The 27,743-nt window shown below is 36.0% G+C and overlaps 1 protein-coding gene across 2 annotated transcripts in view; it reads left to right on the forward strand.

Moving 5' to 3' along the window:
• The window catches only part of RBFOX1 (RNA binding fox-1 homolog 1), a 939,260-nt gene that overhangs the window by 526,905 nt on the left and 384,612 nt on the right, over positions 1-27,743 (forward strand). Inside the window, exon 4 of one of the 2 annotated variants that reach the window (XM_075018323.1) lies at positions 1,849-1,890. The exons of the other annotated variant lie outside the window; for it this stretch is intronic. Within the exon in view, the coding sequence (XP_074874424.1) occupies positions 1,849-1,890 (42 nt within the window). The remainder of the gene's footprint in view (positions 1-1,848; positions 1,891-27,743) is intronic. 2 annotated transcript variants of the gene reach the window in all.

The following is a 27,743-nucleotide window of genomic DNA, read 5'->3' on the forward strand; positions in this document are numbered from 1 at the left end:
TTGTTTGTTTTAATGTGTGTAGGACCATTGTCAAAAACAACTATTCACATTTCAACCAATATTTTTTTCTGAAAATTTGAGTTAAGATCTCTGGTGTGGAGGCTTACACAGAGAAAAACCTAAATAATAATAATAATAATAAAAAAAAAACTAAAACAAACCCAAACTCACTTCAAACTTGGACTAGATGATCATTGTAGGTCCCTTCCAACTGAAATATTCTATTTTATATTTTTTAAACAATGTGAATAGATGCATCTAGAGCAGATTCTGATCTAAAACTAACTCTTGAGACTTATGCAAGTACACTTATTATGCAGACTAATATAACCTTAAAGTAATTCATAAATGGTGTGAAGGCATGAACTTTGAAAAATGGAATCATTAGTCTGCAAGAGATAAGTCACTTTAGCTGTACTTAATTTTACTTTTTAGGGGAAGATCGTAAATAGATCTATGCTGAATTCCTTTACCTTTTTTTTTTCCCTGCTAGAGAACTTTAAGAAAGGTATCAAAAGAGCATTTGTTGCTGTTAGATTTTATTTTCGTACAGAGATTTCATTGTAAAACTTCCGCTATGTATATAGAAGGTTTAGCTTGTAACTTATTTATTAGGACTCATTTTTCTGTGTTGAAAAATGAGCTGGCGGTTTTATTCTTTTGTAAGTAACCTAACTTTGCCTGAGAAGTTCCCTTTTTTGTAATCACAACAGTGTAAAAATATCTTGTACAAATGGGTATTGGTTCATGTTTTAACTTTTTGTAAGTGCAAAGTAGTAAAAAGTGTACTCTGATTCTCTGAAAAAACCTTAGAAAACATCGCATCAGATTTCATTTTCATGCTTTATGAATTGTGCTTGCCATGTACATTAATTACAGAAATGGCAGTGATTACGCTTTCAATCCTAATGATACTCAGTAATGATTCTAAAAGTATTCTAAAAATACTTTATTTTAAAAACAAAACAAAAAACGTCCAACCTGTGGCAAGAGGTTTTTTTGGTTGGTTAAATCAATATCTGAGTGCCTTCCTGAGCACCTGAGCAAAGCTTTTAAAGTTTTCTTCAAGAGGTCCTGGTGGTAGGATTGAGTTAGAAACTGGGGAGCTAAAAAGCAAGCTAGGAGCTGGATGTTTCATATTTGTTCGGATGCTGTTCAGTTTCTTGAGCTCTTCCTAGAGGGGCCCCTTTCTTTTTGGCAGAGCGGTGACTTCACAAATTGTGCTGCCATTGACTGATGATTCATGTCTGGTGTCACTTGGTAGTGAGCTCTTGCTCAGCAACCAGCTCTCACACTTCAAGAGTGTTTCTCATAAACCTGGCAGAACATAAAGACAGCAGTATGGGAAAAAAATATGCATTGGAATCAAGTTGTCTTCAGAGTTCTTTTTATACCAGATCAGAAATGGAAGTTGTCATAGGAATGCATTTTATCACTTCCTGAAGCTTCTATATCTTTACTTCGCGGGTGTGCTGTGAATATATCATGGTATCTTAGTAGTGGGATATTCAGAAATATAACACAGACTTGTGATAGAACAGAAAAAGGGGAAAGCTTCTAACTGAACTGAACTGCCAATGAGACCTTTAAATTCTCAAAGATGCTTTTGTACTTCAGACTTGTGGGTTCTGGTGTTAATTTTCTTTTGACTGTTGTAAATTTAAAATACGAAGTGAAAAAATAATACTTTTTTGCAGTTAGATCTACAATACACTATGTGTTTAGACTCATGGCTGTGTTTCCAGTATTTATTCATGTAAGATATGTAGACCTAGCAGTTTTGTTGTGGCAAGAATGCTATGCTTTCAAAGTTGTTGTTTTTTGTTTTTTTCTTTTTTCCTCTTGTAGAGTTCAAAGCAACAGATGAGTTGTGAAAGAGAACAGCTAAGGGTAAGTGCAATGATATGCAAAATGTTCTGTTTCTTTAAACCATAAGCAGACTCTAGTTTGTGCTACTGACAGATGGATTACTTTATTTAAGAGGAACATATTTAGCTCATTTGTTGCTTGTTGGTAAATATTGTACATATCTCAGTATAAAACAGTTATAGTAGATACAGGTTTTTCTTCCATAATTTAGTGAGATTTGGCAGTAAATATCTCTTTACGGGAGCTCTCTTGACACTCAGCGTGTGAAGATTTAGTACTGGTAAAGGTCACTATCTTTCTCAGGCTTTCTCCACTACCAGATTGTTTCAAACAGGAAGACGCTATCCTTTGCATTTTTTATAGTATGTATGCTTTCAGGAAGAAATCAGTGCTAAAAATGTGAGGGAACTGGCAGAAAAGGTCCAAGTATTTTAGTGTATATATCGGTTGTGTACAGTTTGTAAACAAGATGGAGTTCCTGAAGCCAGGTTGCTGACCTTTTGTTTTCCGCTTTTCCTATCTATGTTAAAGTGAGTGTTTTAACCAGCTTTTAGTCACTGCTCCCTTTAAATGTTACAAATGCTTCATATCTCTACAGATGCTTTTTCATCACAAGTATTTCCTTGTTCAACTGACTGATTATAGTATTTGTTTGGAAAGGCATAAGAGTTTTCATTAATAAAATAAAAAAAAGCTTTTGGGGTCATCCAAGTGTTGCTTAATAGACCTACATTTTTTGATACCACATTGTGGGTATTTTCTTGAAATCCCATATGCAAGTAGAGATGGGGAGGCAGGCCTGAAGGAAGTGTAAGGTTTTTATGCAAACAAAAATATTATTAGAAAGAGAAAAAGCAGCATTTTTTTTTTGTTTGCAGTATACTAAGCTTCAGCAGTGCCTGCATGACTTCCAAGTATAAAGAATATACTCATCTTAAAATAAGTTGTGCAGTGTTCTTAAACATTAAGCCATTCATTAGATTAACTTCATCAACATATCTAGATGCTTCAGCTGGTCTTCACCATATTTGCAATGGGATTTTTGGTAAACAAGTTATACAAGAATGATGTGTCACTTATTGTCCTTCTTTTCTTGCTGACATGTGACTGCATTGCTATTGTACTGAAGCTGGAGTGACAAAGCTTTGTTTAATCTGTAGTAATGTCTCAACAGAGCAGCTGTCAAAGTTAAAATATTGCAATAGTACCTGAAGGACAATCTTTTCAAGAGGTAGCAGTGCCATGAGAACAAAGAAAGTTTTGATTTTGTTTTATTGGTTTTATTAAGTTTTCTACTTTGAATGAAAAAAACCCCATTGTTTTGAAATATAATAGGAGGAGGCCCCCAGCTCTTTCTTCAAGTAAATATGTGTGATTTTTCGAAGCAGTGAATAAAATGTGATGCGGTAAAAATTCATGTATCTTTCTATTCCAGTATTACACATTTGCATCTTAAAATGAGCTCAGTGCTTATGATGCCTTTGTGTCGTATCAAAATGGAACTTTTCATGGCAGCTTAGAAAGAACCATGTCTCCAACCTACTAACATTAGGTACATCTCCTTCCGCTACTGCTGTGACGTTCCTGTTACGTGAAATATAGTTCTCAGTGTAAACTTTGTTCCTAAGGCTGGGATGCAATGAAAGCAGTCCACCACCCCGCAGAGCTAGAGCTTGTGGCTGCGGTACAAAAACTACAGCCACCCAGAAGTCTCACACAGACAGATACAGTGAAAGCAACAATTGCAGTGCTGAGCGTGGTAGAGCAGTTCTTTGCCTTTCCCTCAAACTCCCAAACCTTTACCGTTACCCAGAATCTATTCTAGTTTGCAACAGCTCATCTGCTGTGACAAAAGGTCACAGTGAAATTTCAATATACCGTGTGGAGATGTTTTGGTCGTAGTTCAGTGCTGGCACCTCTGATCCTCCTCAGTCACGCTGTGAACAGCCCCCCGCTGCCGAGTTCTGCACCTTCCAAGGTCTCGGGGTGTAACTTGACCATTCTGTCACTTTGAGGTTGGCTCCCTAACTGAGCAGTGCTGTTAAAGAAACGTTTAATTGGCTGAGTTAGATTTTTCAGATTTGGGGCGGGGGTTGTGACCTACCATGAATACTTGGATGTGAGGCAGTTTCTTCACAACAAAATATTGTTTCATCCCAACTGAAAGACCTGAAATATAACAAGAGAGCAGGATTAAAACAACAAAATGCAAACATCCATTTGTGTTTGTTAAACTGAGTTAAAACTAGATCATCCTTAGATCATCTAATAATATAATAAAAACAACATATCTCCCACCTTCCTTGCTAAGTCTAAGATGACAATGTGTCTGCCACTCCTTTTTTGATTCCCTCATCATTCCTTAGTCTACAAGTCCTAAAGAAGTTCCAAAAGAAAGGCACTTTAAGAAAGGCTTGTTTAAAGCATAATAGTGCAAATAACTAATTAGACATTGTGTTGCTATAGAAAGAAATATCCAAGTCTTACTATAATCATTTATTCAGACATTTCTCACCTCATATCTGTTTCATTGGCTTTTAAATTCTAAATGCAAAGCAGAGACTCACTGTTCTGGAATAAAGCATTTAAAGAAACGAAACTCTCACTCATATTGGAGCCTATGGCCATTATACATTATATTTACAATGAATGATAATTCTAGTAATTAAGGAAGTCTGAATATTTTAACCCTTTTCTGCTCAAGCTTTGAAAATGACAGTGGCCACAAGTTGGTAAATTATGCACCTTGCCAACCTGGTACAATTCCCAGCTAGACATTAATGTTTATACCTGAATTATTCAAATGAGAATTCATAGAGAAAGCTATGGGAATTTTCTCTCTTGCACAGCTGATTTGGTTTGTTGGTTTTTTTGTTTTGTTTTGGTGGTTTGTTTTTTTTTTTCATTTGGATATATAACACAAGCTGACTTTGGTATATTTCCATCTGCTTTAAAAAAAATTACAAAGTATTAATGCCATTTTTCAAGTTTTCCGTTCTCTTGAAAATTTTGATTACCATGTGCTGCCTTGAATACTCATTTTTTTCATATTTCTGTAATTTCTTTTTGTTTTCTAATCTGGCTTCATTTAAATCACATTGTACTAAAAACCTAATGTGTCTGTAAAGGGAAATTGACTCATCAGTATCACTCTCTCCAGCTCCATCCACACACTGCTCTTTGTCAGTATTTCCTTTAAAGAAAATAATGATACTGTTTAGTCCTCATTCTGTGTTGTGTTCTCCAATCCTGATTTACAAATCTCTTCTTGGACAGATACACCCTATCCTCTTCTCTGCCACTTGCTGGTTTCTGCGTCACTGTGTGGAGCTTAATTGTCATTCTGATGCATTGTAAATGACCTGAGAAGACACAGAACTCGGAGCTTGCTCAAAATCATTTAAAACACTTTTCTCATATTTGGGTCGGAAAAACAGACTCTGAAACATGAATGGTGCAGGTTATTTCAGGCTGTGAAGAAAATCAGGATACCAGCCCTAGTTAGAAGTAAGCTGTAGTACATAAAGCCGTGTACATACTGTGTAGCGACAGCCGCAGAAGTCTGTCTACTGCTTCCACTGAACTTCCCTTACTGTTCTGACTTTAACAGTGGATTTGGGGGGTTTTATCATAGCCTAAGGACATTATTTAAACTTACAGGCTAACTTAAACCTTACCGAGCTTTACCCAACCTTCCTTTCACCTAAGAAATTACTATTTTGCATTATCAACTCAACGTAATTGTTTAAAATGAACTTCTGTATTTACATGGATGAGTCTTGCTGTATAAGCTAACGCTGTTGGTCCTTGTGCAGCAATACTTGATGAGCTCTCTAAGGTGGGCATAGACCAATTTTAAACTCTAATGTTAGGAGGGTTTATAAATGTTCCTGTGAATACTAATGAGGTCTAATGGTAAATGGTGTGATTAACTTCCTTGATCTGGAATTTTAAGTGACCTAGTCGTTGCTCTAATTAACAGCTTATTTCACATGCACTTATTATCAAGATGCATTATATGCAGTCAGAGTTCCTTCTCTGGTCTGAAATATGGGGAGGGCAGGGTCTTACTATCATCTTGTATTTAATATCAACTTTTTTTTTTTAGTACTCTAATTTTCAAGGAGGCAAAAGGAAGCTTTGCATTCAATATCATTCTATTTGTCTTGTCTTTTCTATGGTAAATGAAATAAGCTGCAGCATGCAGCCAAAACTGTATTAAAGTTATGCCAGGTAGAGAGAAAACAAAAGCAAATGCATTTATGTTCAGCATAATTTTTAAGCAACTGTAATCCTGCAATATTTAGCTTTCTTTGTGTCTTTGTTCAGTGCATTAATTCATCAGGTTGTAAGGTGCTTAGCTGTGTAGATGTGGGTTTTTTGGAAACTTTTTAAAGAAAATTTTTGAAGCTCATCATTGTGGTATTAGCTTTCTGCAGTGATCTAAGAATAATGCGCTGATAATTTTTGTGTACAATGTTCCTGTGATGCACTAAGGAGGTAAATTGTGATTCAGTGGCAGATGCTAATTTTTTAATCAGTTTGAGCTGAGAGGAAAAAAAAACAAGCAACTGGTAAGAGGAGGAGAATCGGAGTGGAAGTGATTTGTTGAAATAGATGATATTTTTGAGCATTTTCTGAAATAATTTACTGTGGTGATAGCATAGAAGAACAGACATGATGGTGGGCCAAAGAACAGTGCTCTCAATCTCTACCACTTCCCACACTGGACTGGAGAAAAGGAAAGGTATATAAGCTCGTTCCATGCGTCAGTGATGTCTTATCTTGTTACCAGAAAGCAACACAGTAATTCATAGTGTTTCTGCAAAACTGGGCAGCTAGTTCTGGCCATTAATAAAAATTTCACTGTTTTTCTTTTCCTTCTGAAAATCTCTTGGTATGCAGTTGCAAATCATGTGTGTACATTTTGCCTGGAAGAGTAATCTGGAACTACCTAGTATTACACATTCCTCTCTTAAAGGAGAAAGGGTTAAAACTGGAAAAGCTAAGATACACTACTAGAGTTGGATCAATCCGATGTGTGTTCACTACTCATCCTTTTCTTAGGAATTCACATAGGTTATGCTGCATTTGGCATGCTAAACAAGTGGCTTAAAATGATCCTTCTTTAATTTCTGTAGTTATTCTGTAGTTTAATTTCGTTGCAGGTAGATGGACTGGAGTTTCAACATATTCTTTGGTCCTTCCGCATGGTGGATTTCTATTCTCATTTACTCATATATAAAATAAGTGACTGAGCAGCTAGGTTTTTAAAGGGAACGAGACAGGCATTGAGAGTATTATAATAACTGAAAAAAATAATTTACATCAACAATCTAAATGATGTAGTGTTATAAAGACGTATATTCATTGAGCCACATTGACTCCTTGAACCAGCATTGTTTGAAGTAGAGAGAATGAAGGAATATTGATTATAATATGGACATCATGTTCTAGTATTGATGGTAATGGTCTCTATGTTCTGTAAAATCTTTCTAAACCTTACTTGTTTAAACTGGTCAGGTTTACTTCTCTACTAAACCATTTAATTATGCTTTTTTAAGTAGCTGCCAATTTTTTTCAAAGCAGCAAAGTTACAAGGAAGAATAAATTAATCCTAAACAAAAATGCAGATGCACACATCAATATTAATATGTATATACATACAAAAACATATATCTGTGTTATATATATAATACAGTTTAAGAATCCACTCCTACAGACTTGTAGTTGACATGAGACAGAGCATATACGCCATACTGTTTAAATAAGGGGTGAAATCTTGGCTTCAGCTAGGCCAGAATTTTAGAAGTGTATACTTGTTCTTAGTCTCTCGCAATTTTTTTTTTTTCAGTAAGAGAGTCTGAACAGTAATTGTGTTCTGTTCTCTTCTGCAGCAAAATCCCAAGTTGTCCTGAAAGCCAAGTCTTTGTGTGTTCAACAGAAATGGTTTTCTTAGTACAGAATCCCAAGCAACTGTATATAAATTTCCAGGAAGCAGGATAGATAAATAAAAATAAGCTATGCTAAACAAACAAAAATCATGTTTTATCAAGCTGATGTTAGTTTTGAGACCTCTTGAATTTTTGGACTCAGGCAGGGAGTTATTCCTGTTGTTGGAAGATGAAGATAAATACGGAATTTAAAATAAAATACAGAATTCGGTTCTACTAATTTTTCTCCTCTTCACAAAGCCTTGAAGCAAAAATTTCTTTAGAAAAAACTGTATTAGTCAACAGTCTCACACTTTTCACTGTGTTTGCAGAAGCTGTTGGGACACTAAGATCAGCAAACAAACATCCCTGCTACATATATCTGTTTGATGCTTTCCTAATGTATCCTAATGAAGGGCGGTCCTGGACAGCATAACCACTGCAGGAGCCTCACCAGTTTGGAAACTGGTATATTTAAACATCAAAGTCTGAATTGTATCTTCTGGTTTTGAGACTGAAATAAACTCCCACAACATGCTGCTGTGCTAAGAACATAAATTGCTTAGAATGCCACCTCTTTGCAGGCCTGAGAAACAGCTACCTAGCTTTGGAAAAAGTTGGTTTTTTAAAAAAAAAAAAAAAAAGGGCAGCCATGATCTGTCATTGTTATTCGCATCTGGTATTTATTTTACCTCTTCATTTGTCCTGTTCATTTAAATGGGGTGAAAATACTTCTGTGAAAGTAGACATAACGCATGTTGAGAAATTATTGCTAAATTATTAGTTTTAACTACCTTTGTATTGTAAAGTATCTTTTTAATATTTAAGTGAAATTGGCAAACGCTATACAATAGATACAGAAAATGTGAATGTAAATACATAAAGTATAAATATGAATGGAAATACATAAAGTACATGCTAGTTGTACCTGGAGAAAAAAGTCTTTCCTACTGCTTGTTTATAAGACCTTAATAATCTCCCCCAAAATACAGAGCAGATGGATTTTTTGAATGTATTTAATCTGTACCAAGTATGGAAAAGTTTGTTTGTCAACTTATGCTGGCAGTTTATCAACAGAGCAACGTATGACAATTATGTCAATACATGTAGACTGCCCAGAGAAAAAAATATTCTAAGTCAAACCACAAATTAAAAGCAGAAATAACAGCTCTAAGGAACTGATGATGAAGTCCCTTCAAATCACCATCCTAATATCCCCAGTCTCTGTCACTGAAGTGGGGTAACTCAACTCCCTTGCTCCGTGTCTTGAATATGTGCTTGAGAGAGATCTTCTTGTGTCTTAGATGCCACAGTCTTCCAAGAGGAAAAAGAGAATAAAACCAAAACGGTTGGTAGGTCCTAAAAGATAATGACAAAAGGGGCCAATACTATGGGACCAATACTACGTAATATCTTCATCAATGACATGGTGGGACTGAGTGCACCTTCAGCAAGTTTGCCAATGACACCAGGCTGTGTGGTGCAGTATGTGTGCTGGAGGGAAGGGATGCCATCCAGAGGGACCTTGACGGGCTTGGGAGGTGGGGCCGTGCGAACCTCGTGAAGTTCAACAAGGCCAAGTGCAAGGTCCTGCACGTGGGTCAGGGCAATCACCAACATCAGTACAGACTGGGGGACAAATTGATTGAGAGGTGGAAGACATAGTAAGCAGGTATTTTTATATTTGTAGCATGGTATCTAGAGGATCCATTTTATAAACCAGGAAGTTGGGAAAGGTAAAATTGCTTTGCAGGTTTGTAACATCTTTGTTGTTTCTCACCCCTGGGAGAAGCTGACCTTGACTCAGGAATGTTTTTCCCCCCACATCTGTCTGCTGTTGTGTATGTTGAAGCTTTGATCACCTCTGTTATCTTTAAAGACAGTATGGCTTAGGGGGAGTGAGATATAAAAACTAAGTACATCGTATCACAGGCATTTTTCATGCTCCACTAATACTGGAAATTTAAGTCCTTGTGTAAAGGGGTGGCTACAGGTGTATTCTAAGTATGTAATCAAATGTCACGTAGACTGTTATTCCACAGGTAATGGGCAAAAATACAGATATACTCTGTGCTTACAGGTTCATTGGGGCAATTTATAGCATTTCCGTTTCATACAGTAGTTGTTTCTTCCTCTGGATTCTTAAGATCTCTTTGAGTACAATACTGAAAGTAAAAAAAGTGGCCTTCATCTCAAGGTCACTCTCCTACTCGATAGCAGCTGCCTTCGAAAGAGTGTGTAATTAATAGTTCTATAACCTTGATTTAGTCTTTTCCTTTGGTTGGTTCTTCCTACATGCTATAGATTACTTTATATGCTATGAGCTCATTTCTCCTTTTTTCCTCATTCTCCAAACTATTGCTTTCTACAACTGTTTTCATCGTTGTGAAAAATCATTTATATAGCGCCATAAATTACAGGCACTTTACAAGCAAAGAGTAAGATACTGCCTTTGCCCCAAATAGTTTATGGTTCAGATACATCCTTGATTTCTGGTGTACCTTTTTTACTTAACACAATGGCTTGGAAATTTTAAGGTAGATTGCATTAATCTCCTGTTTTATTCCCACAATTTTTCATGATCAAATGATGGCGATCACAACTCTATGCCTCAATTTGTCATGTAGATAACTAATCATTTGTTTGCTACTTAGCATAAAGGTATTGTAAACATTTCTGCTTACTAATAATTCCAGGCACGCGTCTTTGTGCATGTACATTTGCATCTGAAAGCTCCAGGCACTGGAAAAAAAATCCAGACGTTCGATCATTTAGCTCCTCCTACCCCTGTTCTTTTTTTTTTTTCTTGATACTGTAACTGGCATTTCCATTTTTTGTAATGAAAAATCACAGGAATTTTCATGTGATATTGCCACAGTGCCAAAGTAAAAAACTGACAGCATCTTATGTAATGATGCCTTTGAAAAGGTAGTTTACTTTTTTCAGTTTGGCTCATTTGCTAGGCTCCCCACTCAAGGATTTCTTATATCTGGAGTACAGTCCTGCTTCCACTAAAATGCACTTTTAAAATCTAATTGCAGTTACCATTTAAGTTCAAAATAATGAAAAATATTTTCTAATATTTGCCTGAAAATTAGCAATCCAAAATAAAACAAGGGAATGTTACTATAATGATTTAATATTCTTCCTTCACCTTTAAATACAGATTAAAACAAACAAACAAAAAACCACACACAAAAAAACCAACTGTAAATCTAGGAGACTATAAACTCACTTACCAACTTAATTTATCCTAAGCCCTTGAAATATTCAGGTCTTGGGTGCTGGTCATCTTCCTAGTCATATGCCCAGATGGAAATGTGGAGTCCAGTATGGCATTGTGGTGTTTTCTTTCAGTTATGATAATCTTGTATTATAAAGTATCTATTTTACAGGGAGAGACAGGGAAATACTTTGAAAGTTCATCAGTGACTTATATATAATGAAACTTTTAAAGTTTGGATACATACGAGTTTAGAAATTTTTTTCACATATTGACGTTAGAACAGAACAATCATGGTGTGCTGACAAAGCCATGCAGTTCTTTCTGTTTTGAAAATAGTAGGCAATGCTTACTCTACAGTTTTCAGATCTAATGGCTGCAAAAAAATAATAGTTTCCATACTTTATTCAGTACATTAAAATTATGATACCTCTGACTGACCCAAAATAATAAAAAAAAGTTTTTTTCACTCATTTCTTGTTTTGAAAAGGTATTGGAGACTTATCTTAAATAATACATAATGTTATTAGAGTATATTTAACTATCAGAAAGACTTATACCATTTTTAGAGGACTCTGTGGCTTATGATAACAGTTATATAATGATATGAAAAATACTGGCTTTTATTTGTATTCACAGATATTTTGTGATAGTTTTTAACTTTCTCTGTAAATAAACATGCTCCTTCTAGGATGGAGAAGCAAAACCGATAACGGTCATCAAAAAACCCCACTTGACCTCAGTGTAATAAACACATGTTGTTGCTGGGTTTTTTTGTTTGGGGTCTTGTTTGGTGGTTTTTTGCACACACACACACACCCACACACACCCCCACACACACCCTTTACTCTCTAGGAAGTGTAGCTAGGAATAATGGAAAATTACTATATAGACCAGAAATTAGTTCTGTACATGAAACCAGGGTCTCTTTCCACAGCCTCCATCAGGAGTATTTGTGGGGAATGAGAAACTTGCTATGAAAAGAAGCTCCTCCACCAAAGCTAAAGGCCAATGATAATAGAGGCATCTGAAAATCTTAATAAAATCAGTCAACAGAGCTCTTTTTAGTCCCTTGCAAACAAAACCTCTGTAACCTACCATAACACAGTGATGTAGACCGAGATGCATTTAAAATAAAATAATAGTTGAAATTGTAAAAGCAAAAAAGTTTCTGGAAATCTTATTAACATTTCTGTACTTGCTCACTTCAAAACTTATGTCAGTGACATAAGTGCTGTAGTTAGTCAAGTTCTTGTAAAAATGTTTGAGAAATTTTTAAAAATTATTAATAAATAAATGTATGCATAGAAAACAGCATTGTAAAAATTATAGCTAAGTGGTCACACACAACTCTCTTCTGAGTACTCGTATTCAGAAGAGCAAAGAATATGGTGCATATAGTTGGGGGTGTTAAAGATCTCACCTGGATATAGCTGTGTTGCCAGCTGTGAGGAGAAAGCTTCTTTGTTATTAATCATTCTCCCAGAATACTGTCTAGGAACCATCAGCTGGAATCATTATAAATATAATTGGTCTGCAAACAGAATTTAATTTCTATTCCATACACTATTTGGATATTTCCCAGGATGTTGTTGTTCCTAATCTGAAGAATCATAGAACAGCCCAGGTTGGAAGGGACCTGGGAGATCATCTGGTCCAACACTTAGAAAAGGTTGAAAGAAAAAAACAAACCCAAAAAACTCATTTTTCAATTTTTTTAATGAAACAGTATTTCCGCATTTGATTTGGAATTATTCAAGCTTTATTTTGAAAGCATTGGAAAATGCTGAAGTTATTAAAAATAGAAAAAAGTTTAAGTATGCAACTGTAATCATACTACAGTTAGTATGACAATATAATGTGGAGAAAACTCAGTCGAAACAAACAGTTTTGACATTATTATAGTAAACAGCAAAAGCAGACACATGTTCCTGCATGTTTTCCTAAGCAAAATTCCACCCAGATGCGTGCCACATTTCTGAATTGTTTATTTTGCTCTCTTGCTGAAACTAAAGCCCAGTGTTGATGCATTGCTCTGCATGTCCAATCGTGCATTACATGGAGCACTGGGTCACTTGTATGGCTCAGCCTTTTGCCTGCTTACGTTAGTGCTGGGGGAACAGGGAGCGCATGTTCATTCCTTTGCCAGGTGGTGTAAAGAATGTAAACGGTATTGGAATTTGTAACATAGAAATAGTCTTAAAAGATGTATCTTAGGCTAAGAAAATTTTAGCATAGGTTTTATTAGGTGTTCATGCTCTCTGACTTGCATGTTTGAATATCCATCATCGTGGAAGACCTTAATTCAGAACATTTAGCTAATGTGGAGAGTCATTGTACAGACAGCATCCACGTTTAATACTCAGAAGGAAACAATGCAAAATATCACCCCTGAGTGACCATACAGGTTTTTATGCAATCTGATAACTGCAGTCCGGGAGTCTCTCTGCCTGTAAAGAATTGCATTAAGGACCTCTACTCATTTAGGATTTCCTTGTTTGAAGTGCAGGTCATAATGGAAAACAAGCCTTGCTAGGTACCACTTTGCTCTGTATGTAACACGTACTTTAGATCCGTTAACTAAATAGAAGCAGGGTACCCATTTCTAAATGTTCTTTGCAGTTTTCCGTATTGGCACATTAAATTTCATATGTCAAAAAAAATGAAAGTATCTTTTGAAATGCTTTAATATTGTTTAATTGCAATGATCACTTTGCAGGGATACTGTGGTTTAGCAAGGTCTTGCTCAGTGAAAAGCAGTAAGAGACTGTGATGCCTTTGATCAGCATTTTGCAATTTACTCTGTGCGTGGAGCCCAACTGAGATGAATGTAGTTCCAGAGAAAAGTGATAGTGATACTGTTACCTAAGGTTGTGGTCACAGAGATGCTGCTCCTTTTTCTTATGTGCATAGTTTTCTTTGAAGACAAAAGCAGCAGATGTTTGCTCTGCCACTTGCTGATACTCTCTTTTAGTTCAACTCGAAGTATCAACAACCTTTTGTCATAGGGATTGCTTCAGAACTGTGGAGTAATCTGGGGCTGCATCAAAATGTTGCCACCATGTTAGTGATTCTTCTATGATGAAAGATGGAATTGTAAAGTGAAGAACAATCACTCCTTGTGATGCTACTGGAGAATTTCCCTCCCGAGGAAATAAGTTAGTCTCAGTTTTCACACATACTCAAAAGTGAGTATCTCTAGTCTATACTACCGTAAGAATTTACATTTTGATTTGCGAGTGAGCTTATACTTCCAGAATTCCACTGTCTTCAGAATAGGGTGTAATTTGTAGTGTTCTGGTTTTTTTCAGTGTTGGTATGTGTGCATTTGCTGTGGCAAATAGTTACCTTTGCATTCTGTTGCTGGGAAAGAAGTATCCAACTGATGTGAACCATGAATCCCTTAGGAAAATAGAAAATACATGGATTCAGAGCGTCTTGGAACACAATTAAATATTTAGGCTACAGGCTGGATCCCTCCTAATGGAGAGTGTCTGAAGTAAGCATGGCATCTCTAATGTATGGTCAATTTAACTGAAAACATGGGTAGCTAATGTAAGGAAGCAATATGGTGAGTATTTTGATTTCAGACAAAAGAATGGAATTGTATGATAAGTGAACCTTGTAATTGTGTGAATGCATGGTCAGGGAATCCAACTTCACTTTGCTGAGGGAATTTCTCATGGTACCAGAAGGCAATGGGGTGGATTGAAGTATGCACGGGTTTGTTTGTTTATTGGCTAGTTTATTGGCCTGTCAGTGGCTGTGCAAGCGGGTACAGAATCAGAGGACTGACCCGTTTTGTAACGAGTGATACACACAGGCAAAAATATTCAAAATTTGACCTTTTCCAATAAGCTGCATACTCCCAAAATTTTTAAGACCAGGAAAAAAATCGTTCCTACTATGGGGATGTTGGAAGGGATATAGCGACCTAGCTGTCATCTGCTAGCACTGTGGGGGAAGCAATGCAGAAGTCTGTCTCAGTGCATTCCTTGGAGCAATGTTGTGTGTATTTATCTGCAGTATGGATTTATGGCTACTTAACTATGCAATGCTACTCTAAATACAAATACTTCTTTATGGGTAGTTGTGTGTTGCACTTAACTTTCTTTTAGAAATACCTGTTCTTCAAAAACAACTGTGTCCTGTTTAAAGAAATTCTAAATCTAGAGATGAGTCTTTGTACTTTTAAGCATTCAGTGTGAACAAGAACAGACCATGGGTAACTGTGTGCAGACCCATTCACATGTACGTTCTACTCCTAGTTGACAGGAAGACATTCCCTCTACCAGACTCCCAACAGGCACTCTTCATCTCATTTTGTCTCTTGACATTTCCTGGGCTCCCTCACATAGTTTGGACTGATGGCCAGAAGTTTCTCAATATATTTGAATTGATCTCAAAATAATTTGGTATCACTTCTGAAAACCAGAACCATTGGGCCATACATGTACATATAGCACATTGCACATATTAACACTGATGCAGCCTTAACTATTGTCTCACTACTGATTTGTCATTAATACACAAATAGTTCCAGTAAATGTCAGGGGTTTCTGGAAAACATGGTCTGAGACCTATTAAAAGGGAATGTTCAGTGAGTCTCAAGGTAGAAGCCCAGAAAAAGAAAGGGCTATGGAGAATATATGCAGACATAAAGATGATGGAGAGAGTCCTACAAGACACAAAATGAAAGGCAGGCAAAGATGCCCAAAGTGTTTTTGTGGTCTGGAAGGCAGCCAAAGAGGCATTGATTTATTAAAGAGCAGCATCACAGCTTCCTTTTCTCGATGTGATGGTGCCATTAGAGCTCCTCGAGCAGTCTCCGATTTCCTTGAGAATGAGGAATAGGAATTTCAAACCAAACTCCAAAAGAAGATTCCGAAGCCAGTTATTTCCCAGACATATGCCACTGCCAGACCGTCACTTCGGCTGCGTACCTGATTGGAGAATTCAGTACGTAAAGTATCTGCTGAGGATTGCACATATGAGTTCCCTGCTTATTAAACACAGTGCCTACTTGTGTAAAAAGTGCCCTAGCAACTGTGCACGTAGGTTTTTCCACTCTTCAATCATGATATGGTGTAGAAAAACTAGCTTTAATGAGGCAGGTAATACAGAAATCGTGAGTCACCAGTTTAGAATGACACAGCTGTTTTGTTAACTGAGTTAACACTGTGCCGTTCTTGCCGACTGGTAATGTACTGGGAGTGACTAGCACCTTGTAGCATCGTCTTTTCTTCTGTCTCTGTAGATATCTAAATTCTCTTCTGTAATTTCTTTTCTCTTCCACATTTGCTCTCGGAATGTCCACGTATTTTAGTTTTGTACTTTTCCATTTCTGACCCCCCTCCTCCCTCTGCCCATAGTGCCTCCCTAAAATAATGCTCCCTATGTCTACTTGTTTGTGATTTTACATGCCTGGAGATGGGCAATACCTGCCTTCATCAGGGTTTTGTCGTAGTGGCCTTTCTGATATTGTGTATGATGGAGTTCCTGGGCAGTGTAATGGCAGGGCTAATTTTGGCACTCTTCCCAAGAAGACAAGCTTTCAGGTGGCAGAGGAGCAGTTTTTTGCCTTTGTCTCATGGCTGTTGTAAGAGTGCTGCTGACATCAGCAGTGGTACTGTTGGCAGCCTCCGAGAAGGAGGCGTGCTCTAAGCACACGCTGCCCTGTAGACACGCGTGCCCCTCACCAAGTCAAAACAATGGTATAACTAATCCCCAGTTATGAGGCTGTTCTCACCTTGTTAAAAAACAAGTGTGACAAGGAGACAGAGCATGAATTTGTTTTGTCACATACATAGTCAGAAATAACAACCGATAGGTTTGCTGTGATGAGTTCTGTATGATGGCTTTGCTGAAAGGTAGGCTGTTTTGTGATTTACTGAACTATTATAAGTGATAAAAGTGATCCATTTGTTATCATCCAGTGCATAAAGACTTCAGGATTTAAGGAGCCTGCACTAAATAACAAAGCAATTTATAAACTCATAAAACTGAAAATTACAGGGAAGTAGTCCTTAAGTCATTGGTAATAGGAACCTTTTACTGTATTAGTGATGATAATCAAATGTTAACCCCTACTCCCTTTTTTTAAAACAAAATGTTACCTTAGGAAAGTTGTAATTACTTAAAAATAAAGTCATGGTCATAACTTTGTGTCAATGTATTGTGCAAGTGAGGTGAGTTTTATTTATTTATTTATCTGGTGTCATCCCTCCCACCACTACCCCATCAGGTCCCTGCATCGACTGATGTGAACTGATTTATGCTTCTGCATGCTGCAGAAGCATGTTGGCTGATGTTAGCTGAGGAATGGTATTAGCTGGTTCTACTACTTGGTAAAAGATCTTTATCCAAAGCACATTTAAGTGTAGTATCTTGAAAAGAGAATCTTCCTGTGTTTCAATAAACAGGTAATAGCAATAGTTAGTTTCAGATTAGCCTGTCCTAAGGAGAATATAATTATGTGTCCTACTAGGAAAATGGAAATACCCTGTACTGGATTTTAAAAAATGCATTATGATTTTAAGATTGTAAGTCTTCTCTGTGTTCTCTTGAATCAAAGGTTTTATGGGCAGTGGAAAGAAGATGTTAACTAGAGCTGAGCAAACATTTGCCTGGAGATAATTTTTCTGATGATGTTAGTTTCTTTTTCTGCTCAAGAGTATCCCAAGTTATTTAATTAATTCATTCAATTTTATTCAATCAATGTAAGTTCTCAAGGAGTAGATGAATTGAGAGCCACTTGTTACCAGTACTCAATATTTGATATCCAACTTGCTTTGTTCAAGTGTGAACGATTACATGCTGAAACAGATTTGTTTCTTTTTGTTATCTGCATAAGCATAATCTCTAAAATCAAGAGGAAGATTTGCAAGAACACCTGGGCACTATCTAGGAGAAGAAAACTGGAAAAACAACACTAACATTTCAGGAAATTTAGTTAAAACAGTGTTTTCTAATAACCAGTAAATTCTGATACCACTGTTCTCATGTTAATTTTCTGGGAAAGGATTTTGTTAAGCCTTTATTTTCCTTTCACAGACCTTATTCTAAATAAAGTCCATCATCATCCCACAGTGCCACCCTCCATGATCAGGAATGAAGCTGGAGCCCAGTTATGACAGTTTAAAAACAGGAGAGGGTATGTGAGGTTTTCCTATGGCTGCCAGGGTTTTCCTTGTCAGAACCGTTGGCTGAGTCTCTTCTCACTAAAAGCAGTGGGGAAGCAGCAACAATATAGCACCTGTCATTGAAATTATGGACAAGGGATTGAGCTGTTACCAGTTGAACAGTGATCACTAATAATTTGGCTTAATTATAGTCTGTTAGTTATCCTAAGCGTCTTGTCAGGATCCAGTGTTTGAATGTTGGGAGAAATAAGCAGCTCACTTTGTTACAGAAGTGGCACAATTGAAATGTACATACCAGGCAAAGGGTCAGACCCCTCACATTTTTTCCCATCATCTTGATATGTTAAGAAAAGGGAAAGCAAGCTTCATATTCCTGGTTCTGTGGGAAACTATGAACTGTGTAAATCCCATGCATGTGTCACGGAGTCTAGGATCAGAGGAAGCTCCCATCCATCTCCGTCCTGCTTGTCATTCCTTGGACTATACACTGAACACAATTCATCAGCCAGAAATCCTGACTCAATATTTTCAATTGAGGTGATGTCCAGTGACCAAATTGTTGGCTGGTTGCTCCTCAGGCTTTCCTGGGACAATATTCTGACCTCACTATACAGCAAATGAACACGGAAACTAATTTCTTGCATCAAAAGCAGTAATGCTGAAGTAATAGAAATTAATTGAAAATGGAAAAAAAAAATTGTGTGGTGAAAACACAGAATAGTTTATAAACCAACTGAACTATACATAAAGTTGCACTTTGATTGCTCTTCTACGGTTGTGCTGAAATCCAAAAAGCAAAAGCCAAAAAAACTAGCAGCAGCAACAACAATCCCCTTAAAACTGCAGTGAATTAAGAGCAGATTAAGGGCGTGTTTTGTTACCATACCTCCTAAACTTTGCAGGTTTTCATTTCAAAAATAGCTATGATAGATGAGGCTGTAAGGTGTGGAAATTATGCACAAACACAAATATTTCTAGCTCTCTAAATGTTTCAAATCATTTTTGGTGCTCTGTGTAAATTATGTGAGATTTTAGTGTTGTTGCAGCTAATGTATCATGTGCCTGGTTGGTATCTTTTCTGGTGGAGAAGCCTAAGTAAAAAAACCCAAACACCCAGTTCATCACCAGTAATGTCAGCATAATCATTACAATCACATTCGTACTTCTTTATTAAGTATTTTCTAAAAATATTAACTCCCTCCCCTCCCCCCCAGTTTAACTTCTAAAGTACAGAGATTATAGTTGAAAACATGGACTCATTAAAGTAAATAAAAGTTTTGGTTTTGCAATCTGTGAGTCAAATATGATTTCAATATTCTTCTATATTTCTGTATCGCACCTAGCAAAGTAGAGATTGTACCATTTAGCACTGAGATTACTTTAATATTCTTGCAGTTCTTAGGGATCTTACATAACCTGCAAGATGAGAAACTTAGTCTGCATTTTCTTATTTTCCAATGCAGTAAGCAGCACTATCGATGCTATTTCCAATCTTCTGTGTCATTAATAAATATGCCAAGATACGTCCATGAATTATGCCCCTTTAATAAGGTAACGGAACTCCTAGAATCTAGAGCTTGATTTTTTAAAAAATCTGAGTTGTTCAGGTGCCAATACGAATGTGCTGATCATATACATAATTAATCTTGATTAATTATGATTTAACAATTTATTATTTCATTTTTGTTATTATCAACTTTTTTTATCTACCCTTAATATCTCACCCATCTCTTGTGATTCCATAGCAAAATACTTGATATTCTGATTGCTTAAGAAAGTTAGGGCTGTGGTACAAGCTGGTACAGAAATGTCATGCTCTGAAGCTAAAATACCTGTCAATGCCCCTGAAGAAGAGCTTCATATGAACGTCTTTGGTAGCATCAGAGGAAATGGGCCATCGTTTCACGGCAAATAGCACATACTCATATTTGGAACACAGTTTCTGATTTCCTGTTCTTTAAAAGAACAGCAAGATCCTCATTGATTTCAGTAGCCTTTGACCTGAACCCAATGTCAGCTCTCTTGGGACCAGCCTTTGTTAAAATGATTGTGGTCAGTACCTTCTGTTTACATTTTTTGGCACTGCTTGCAAATTCAGAACATGTAAGAACTAACTGTAGCAAACAAGGTTTGGTTTAAACTTTAGTCATAGCTGCAAAAAACAGAGTAATATACCTGTTTTCAGTCTTTTTTTTAATCCACATTTTTCTTCCTGTGCAGGAACTACAGATGATCTAATGAACAAAGCATTTAATAATAGCTGTACTAAAAATAAAACACTTCAAATGAATGGTTTTGTGTAGCAGCATTAGAAATTGTTCCACTTGTTTGAAGGAATAAGATATGAAGAATTGATTGAGTAACCAATTTAATAATGAAGAGAATTTAGAATACAGAGAGATTAGTTGAGAGCCTTGGGACACAATTCACTGAAGTTTTATATGCTGCCTATACTCAAACAGGGAAATTTTGATATAAAAGTGATTTACTGTGCACGGTCTTTTATCATATTAATAAAATCTTTAACCAGTCTTTGAAAATTCTAAAGCCTTGTGTGTTCAGTTCAGGTGCACAGATCAGAAAGAACTGCTGGCTGGCAGATGTGCAGATACATTATCAGAAAATGTATTTTCAGCTTAAGCAGTATAATCTAATTCATTCTAACGTGATATTTCAAGTTTATTATAGTATAATTGAATACAGAAGAACACAGCGCACTATACAGTAGACAAAATGAGGTGAAAGTGTACAGCTTAAAGGTGACCAGGTTAGGCCCATTAGATTGCTGAATGTTGCTGGTTAAATTGGCAGATGATTTAAACAACCCAAAACTGTAAACAGAAGGTTGTACTTTTCCTTTTAAAGACTACCTTTTTTAAGTGGCTTTGCTTTATGAAACTGCACTAAACTTATTTAAAATTATATTGTCCTTGCACATGACTGTAAAAGTTCTCACTTTAGTAATTGGTACGTTAAATCTTTCTCTTCTGTTTCCACTAAAATAGGCAACAACCTTTTACCTGGACATAGTATTTAGCAGATCAAATTTCAAATAGCTCTGTGTATATATATGTATCTGTTTGTCTGTACAAACTTCTCTATATAAATCTTAGAATTGTTACATGAATTTACTGTTTCACTTTTCTATGTTAAATCAGCTTTGAAATGTTGGTGGTATAGCAGTTATTTTTATTTTTAATTCACCCCAGTGGCAGAAGTCTTTAAGACTCTCCTGATTACTGTTTGTTTAACGGTATAGATTTTAGTCTGCTCCCCCCAATCCTGCTTTGCTATTATGTCTTCTTGTTATAGGCTGTTTCAGCAGGTGCCTATCCATTTGCCACCTGCCCTGGTGCAGTGAATGATTATGCAATTTAGGTAATGCATTTTAATTATTTAGGTGACATTTTACCTTGTATGGTTAGGCTGAATATGTAAATTGACTGGAGTCTTTAGTTAAAAAGAACGACAGGTTTTTGTCTGAGGAAGTGCACAGTCCATGACCAAAGATAATGAATAAGTAATCAAACATAAAAATAAGGCAAAAGTTCTGTTTAATCTCATGCCCATGGCCATTTTTATACCTCCTCTTTTTATTTATTCATTGATTTATAATCATTATGTGTATACTATAGTAGTTGACGCACTTAGTAGACAGACTGTGTTTGTATCTTTCTACATCAATACCCAAAGCATATTACAGTAACGGTGTGATATGCTGCCAGTTCACAAGGTCAGGAATGATTTTTCAAGACCAGTAATACAGCCTAAAAAGTGACCAAGCCTTGTGTCCTTTACATTGTAAAATTGTTTCTCACCTGAGGATGCTGTTGATCGATTTACTAAATGTATTGTGCATTACAATGAGACAGGTTAAATGAGTTAAAAATACTTCTGTAGCAAATTATAAAAGTCGAAGCTGTAATCAAAAAACCCTGAAGTCCCTTCCATACTCATTCATTTGCACAAAGTACCTTCAACTTAACAAAAAAAAACCACCTAACAAATCCAGTTCTTATTACCCTTTCTTAAATATACAAATCACAATTCTTTCTAATTTTGAATTTAAAATATGTAATATGGTACGAAAAAAATCTTTACCAAAAATAAATTCAATTAGCACAAACACTTCTTCTATCATCCGATTTACTGTATTTCCCTGTTCTTCATATTGGCAGTTATCTCCCAGCAGTACTAACAGCAGCAGCAGCAATAACACCATGAAGTCAGTAGATGGCTGTAGAAAAGTATGTTGAACACTCTTGTGTTAGTGTAATAAGATTGGGAAAGGCCTTGACCTGACGGGATGCGGCTTTTATCTGAAGTACATTTAAAGAGATAAAGGAGAAGCAGGGTGCAGTACATGTTCCTTTCTTTTCTGTAGGAGCTTTGCTTTGAGTTTAAAAATTTCTCAAATGCAGGATTTGTGAACTGGGTCCTTTAGCAAGGAGAGGTAATGGCTTGAGTGCCACTGGAGTCACCTGCTATTCTCTGATGATTTTCCCCCCCTTCCCCCCCCAAGACGTCTTAGAAATCCTCCTATAAATTCCTACAGAGGGGGCGTCTGTAGATCCCATAATAACAATCAGGAAGTGGTATATTCCCATTTATTTATTTATTATTACTATTTTTTCTTTTTTTGCTTTCTCTCCAATGTAGTTGGCTGCCTTTAGTGCACGGACCTGCTCATTAAATAGATACACCAAGAATTGTTACCTAAGCAAGCCTGACAGTAAAGAAAGGACAGACTGAGTTAGGGAGAAAAAGGGAAGAAAAAAGACAGCCTGAAGCAAGTCACTTCACACGCAGAAAGAGCCACTGAACGAATGCTATTCTCATAAACAAACCAAAAAAAATACCTTGTATAAGAAGAGAACTGTGAGGACTTGACAGAAAAAGGCAAGATTTTCTACCCACTGTTTTCAGTTTTCCTTCCAGACATACTTGGTGAAGTAAGGAGACTTCTGTTGCTGACAGAGCCCTTGATTTCTTTCAAGATGATGATGTATTTGTGGGTAGGTAGTGTCTCTCTCCATGTCAATCTTTTATTAATAAATTGACTTTGGGACTGTAGATTTTAGCCTATAGTTACAGCATGTTTTCTAATATGTGAAGGTATGTATGCTGCAGGATAGCTTAGCGTAGCTAGTGTGCAGTACATGTGCTTGCATTTCCAATGGGACTTTAAACAAACTGGTTCATTAACATTAAGATGCAGTTTATTTTCAGGTTTTGCAGGATGTGGCATAGTGCACTGCTTGCTTTTCGTTGCCTTAGAAAATGCTACAATTGTATCTGTAAGATTCACTGTGTGGTTCAGTCATAAAACGAATGCTGCATCACTTGTGGCTGTTAAGTACTTGCTTTCTTTGTAAGAAATGAAACAGTCTTAATGTGATTAAAACTTCTAATTTGTGTTGCTTGACCTAGTTGTTTTTATATTAGTTATCACAGTCTTTCTTGGCTTTTGAAGTTTCTGGCAATTGACAACCGCAGATAAAGAAATGGGTAAAATGTACTTATTCCTGTGATTTTTCTATTCAGCATTGTTCAGATTCCTTGCAGCAAAATCTGCTCACCTGAAAAATAATATTGTGCTGTGACATGTATATTGTGAATTAGGGAAGCTATTAACCTGTTAATTCAGCCAGGTTTAGATACGAAACATTTTTTTCTTAAAAAAAAAAACCACAACAAAACAGAAATAAATCGATGAATGAATATGCATATTAAAAAGCATTTCTGTGTTCCTCTTCAAAGCCTGTACATCTTCTAGAGAAATATTTTAAATTAATCTGATTTGACAATCTATTTATTTATTTAATTTAAATGTATGTAAAAATAGAGAGGCTTGCAGCTAATCTGGGCCACCTCTGCAAAACAGGCTGCATATAAGCAACATTTAAGTCTTGAGAGATATTATCAGTAAATCACTACTGCTCTTTTAAATTGCTTGTAGTTCATGCTGTAAATCTCCCTTTAAGGTTTCTTCTAATTTCTTTTGACCCTCCAATATATTGTAGTAACTTTTGTCATCTGTGCAAAAGGCACTGTATGCAGACTTTAAAGTTTCTTATTTCAGTTCTTTGACCTGTGCTATCATTTCAGGAACTCACCAATCACTGAGCCTTATGATTTTGTCTTTTCCTTTTTTTTTTTTCCTGTGTTCTGTAGTACAAGTCACTTTAATTTTCACAAGCAAGTATCTATGCATCTAACAGCAGCACCGATTGTTGCTTATTTTTAACCCTTTCCATGATTCTTTATTGAAGCTGTATCTTTGCTAATGCAAGGATTAATTTCCTTCTATTTTTAGATTTATAAATCAGATCACTTAACTGCATTAGTCTATTTTTTATTCAACACTCCTATATTCTGCTGTTGTAGTTATCATCATGCAAAAGAGATACACAGTAAATATTTCAGGATAAACCCTTTCTTCTGAGATGCACAATAAGGTGAAAGGACATGTATTATGCTATTTCTTCGTGGCACTAGCTGAAAAGGTTTAAAAGCTAGGGACTCTTCCCCCACCCCCTTATCCAAGCCTATGAATCTTTTTAAATTGGAAAATTAAGGAACTACATATTTTTACAGGTAGCTATGCAGATTTCTATTAACTTCGGTGTGTTGTATTTTATATTATTTATGAACTTTTCTAGTTATGCCATATATATATATGCTTTAAGCAAAAAATACAGTCAGCAGTTTCTGATGGTACCACTTCCTGGTTTCCAAAGCTTCCAGTAATTAATATTTGATATTTAAAAGTCTATTCCTTCCATTTCTGTCCTTTTTACTTATATTTCATTATGTTTCATTTTGGGGTTGGTTTGTTTGTTTGTTTTTATTAGCACAATTCATTAAACAGTAGAATGCCTGTCTCTTTTTTTGGCACTACTACACCTAGGTATTAAGCATTCTTCCCACTTTTAATTTAACTTTCCTAGTCTAAATGATTTGGATAAAATCTCAAAATAACATTAGTGGGAAGAAGTAGAGAATGAACTTTTTTTTTTATTGTAGCAGAACATTATTACTTTCTGTTGTTCTGGAAATAAAGATGAGTTGTATTAATAGAAAACTTATTTCTGAAATTGTATGGTTTTTAAACTGTGTACATTAAGTGCACGTGTGTATGTAGCTGCATGCAAAAGATGCAGTATGTAAACAAGAGGCTTTTAACATATGCAGGTGCAATGTATAAACTCACAGCAGCTTTTGAAATGCTTTCTCCTGGCACCACATCAATATTTTATATAATTATACAAAGGCTCCTCAGCAATATTATTAAAATTTAAAGTATCCAACTTCTGTGAAAGTGTAGTCTTCCCTTTTTTAAAAGGTGTAAAATAAATTTATTTCCTTTCATTGATAGATTTTTTCATACTATTCACTCCTTTCTGTGGCAGTGCTTACCTATTTTTTCATTCCATGTATAATGTAGAAATACCTCTCAATATTTACAGAGAAGAAGAAAATTGCCATTTCTTTGCATTTTATAATGTCTTACTAACTAGTATCCTGTAGCAGTTTGGGGTTTTTTAAATTCTGCTGCTGCTGATGTCAAGTTCCTTTTATGGCAAGCAAACTATGAACATGTTCAGCTAACTAAATCAAAACATTCTGCAGGAATGCCGTGTACAGCCAGTAATTCAGTCTGTTGAATGGAACAGTCTTGATTAGTTGTTGGTTTTAAATACTTATTTCAAGATTTCAGAAAGTAAAGAAAGATTTTAGTACTGTTAGACCCTGTCAGAGGAAATCTATCATTTATTGACAGCCCAGGCAATTCAATGATGCTTATATTCTCCTCCTCCCCTAGAAAAAGAGGAGGACTTTTTCTGGTCTGGTATTTTTATGTACCAACACCTGTGCTGTAGGAATCAGAGTTCATCAATATCCAATTTCATATTGACCAATAAACTTTGAGGACTTTCAAATATTACTGATTCAAGGACTACAGCTAAATCCTGAAGTCAAAAGGACCTATATCCTCTCTAACTTTAAAGGGTATAGACCCTTTTATATCCTGATCCTGCTGCAGTATAATACACCTTTCTCTCCAGCACAAGATTGTTGCAGTGATGATGCAGGGTGCTCTTGATTGCTGCAGATTATCATTCACATTTTGTAGTGCAACTCACCTCCCAAAAGATGTTGTGGTTTTCCCAGAATGTGACAAGTAAGTGAAAATTTTTTCAGTTAGGGGGCTGTAAAGTTGCAGACTTCTGCTTACCTTGGAAATAGAAGCACAACTATCAGTGGGTGAAATGAATATTGATGGTAGAAAGCTAAGACTGCTCAGAATCTTTCATGGAATCCACACTTTTCCAAACCTCCTTTTTCTGTATAGTATTCCTCCTATTCTTTTTCGTATGTTGAAAAATAAGCAGTTTGTCTACTTGACAACAGAAACAACTGCTTGTTTCCTAAGCAAACAGTTCCATGATTGCTTTTTTTTCCATTTAGTAGTTCAGACTGGACTATTTTGAGTTCTCAAAGACCTCATGTTCAACTTGCATATTCTGACTTAGAAGATGAAAGTTTAAAGCTACTGCATCTCATGAAAAAGTTAGTCATATACAATTAAATATTGTTGTAAGAAAAACTGGAACAAAATCATTGGTAAATGCATTTTTAAAATATACAAATTATTGGTTTTCCATCTTTAGTTACATGCTGTGAAAATGCTGAACTAAAATTACCTTAATATACCATAATAAAATTTCATAAATTTTATAAACATCTAATTAATGCCTGCTTACTCAGAGATGTGCTTCATTCCTGTCAGTCTGCTGTTCTTTCTGCTAAAAGGGAATGAGTTTTCAGAAATTTTGCATATATTTAGCAGAAATTTTCAGTAGCAGCTTCAGAATAGTACTTGATTGAATAAGGCAGAAAGCATGTCAGCAAATGAAATTTGGTTTTGCCCAAAACAAGAGTAGGCAGATACAGAGAAACAAATTGAAAAAATTTGTATGCAATAGCAACAAGATAATTTCTTCTGGCAATAGAACATGATTTTGACAACTCTGAAGAATAAAGCTTTTGGGTCCAGTAGAGAGAAATGTGTGTTATACTTGCCTGCATTAGCAAAACATACCTCAGATGAACATTCGGGGAGAAGACTGGAGGAACAGAGAGTAATAGAAGGACTGTATCAGAAATTTAATCTGGATGAATATATAGGAATTTCAACTACTTTATGGTAGCGTTTCTGGTGCTTTTGTCAGTAAGCTTCTCCTGTTTAGAGATATCTTAATACACATACAGGAGTCTGTGTCAGTTCACATATTCAAAGGCAGGTGGTACTTCATTCAGCTGAACAAGTCCTACTGGTTCTTATGCACTACCAAATACATGCAGGCATAGAGTATGCCTTTCTTCTGAATTAGGGAAGTGTGTAATTTCAAACCTAGCCTGTGTTCTTTGTGTACTAAGTGCTACAGGACAAGTTTGTAAGTGAAGCAGTACAAAGGCTTTTTATCTAAAGGAAATGAGAACCCTAAACGGATGTGAAGACTACTAAAAAGACAAAATAAACAAAGTCTTAGGATTTTTAAAAATTGAGTA

This window comes from Buteo buteo, chromosome 29 (assembly GCF_964188355.1).
Source record: "Buteo buteo chromosome 29, bButBut1.hap1.1, whole genome shotgun sequence".
Classification (NCBI taxonomy): domain Eukaryota; kingdom Metazoa; phylum Chordata; class Aves; order Accipitriformes; family Accipitridae; genus Buteo; species Buteo buteo.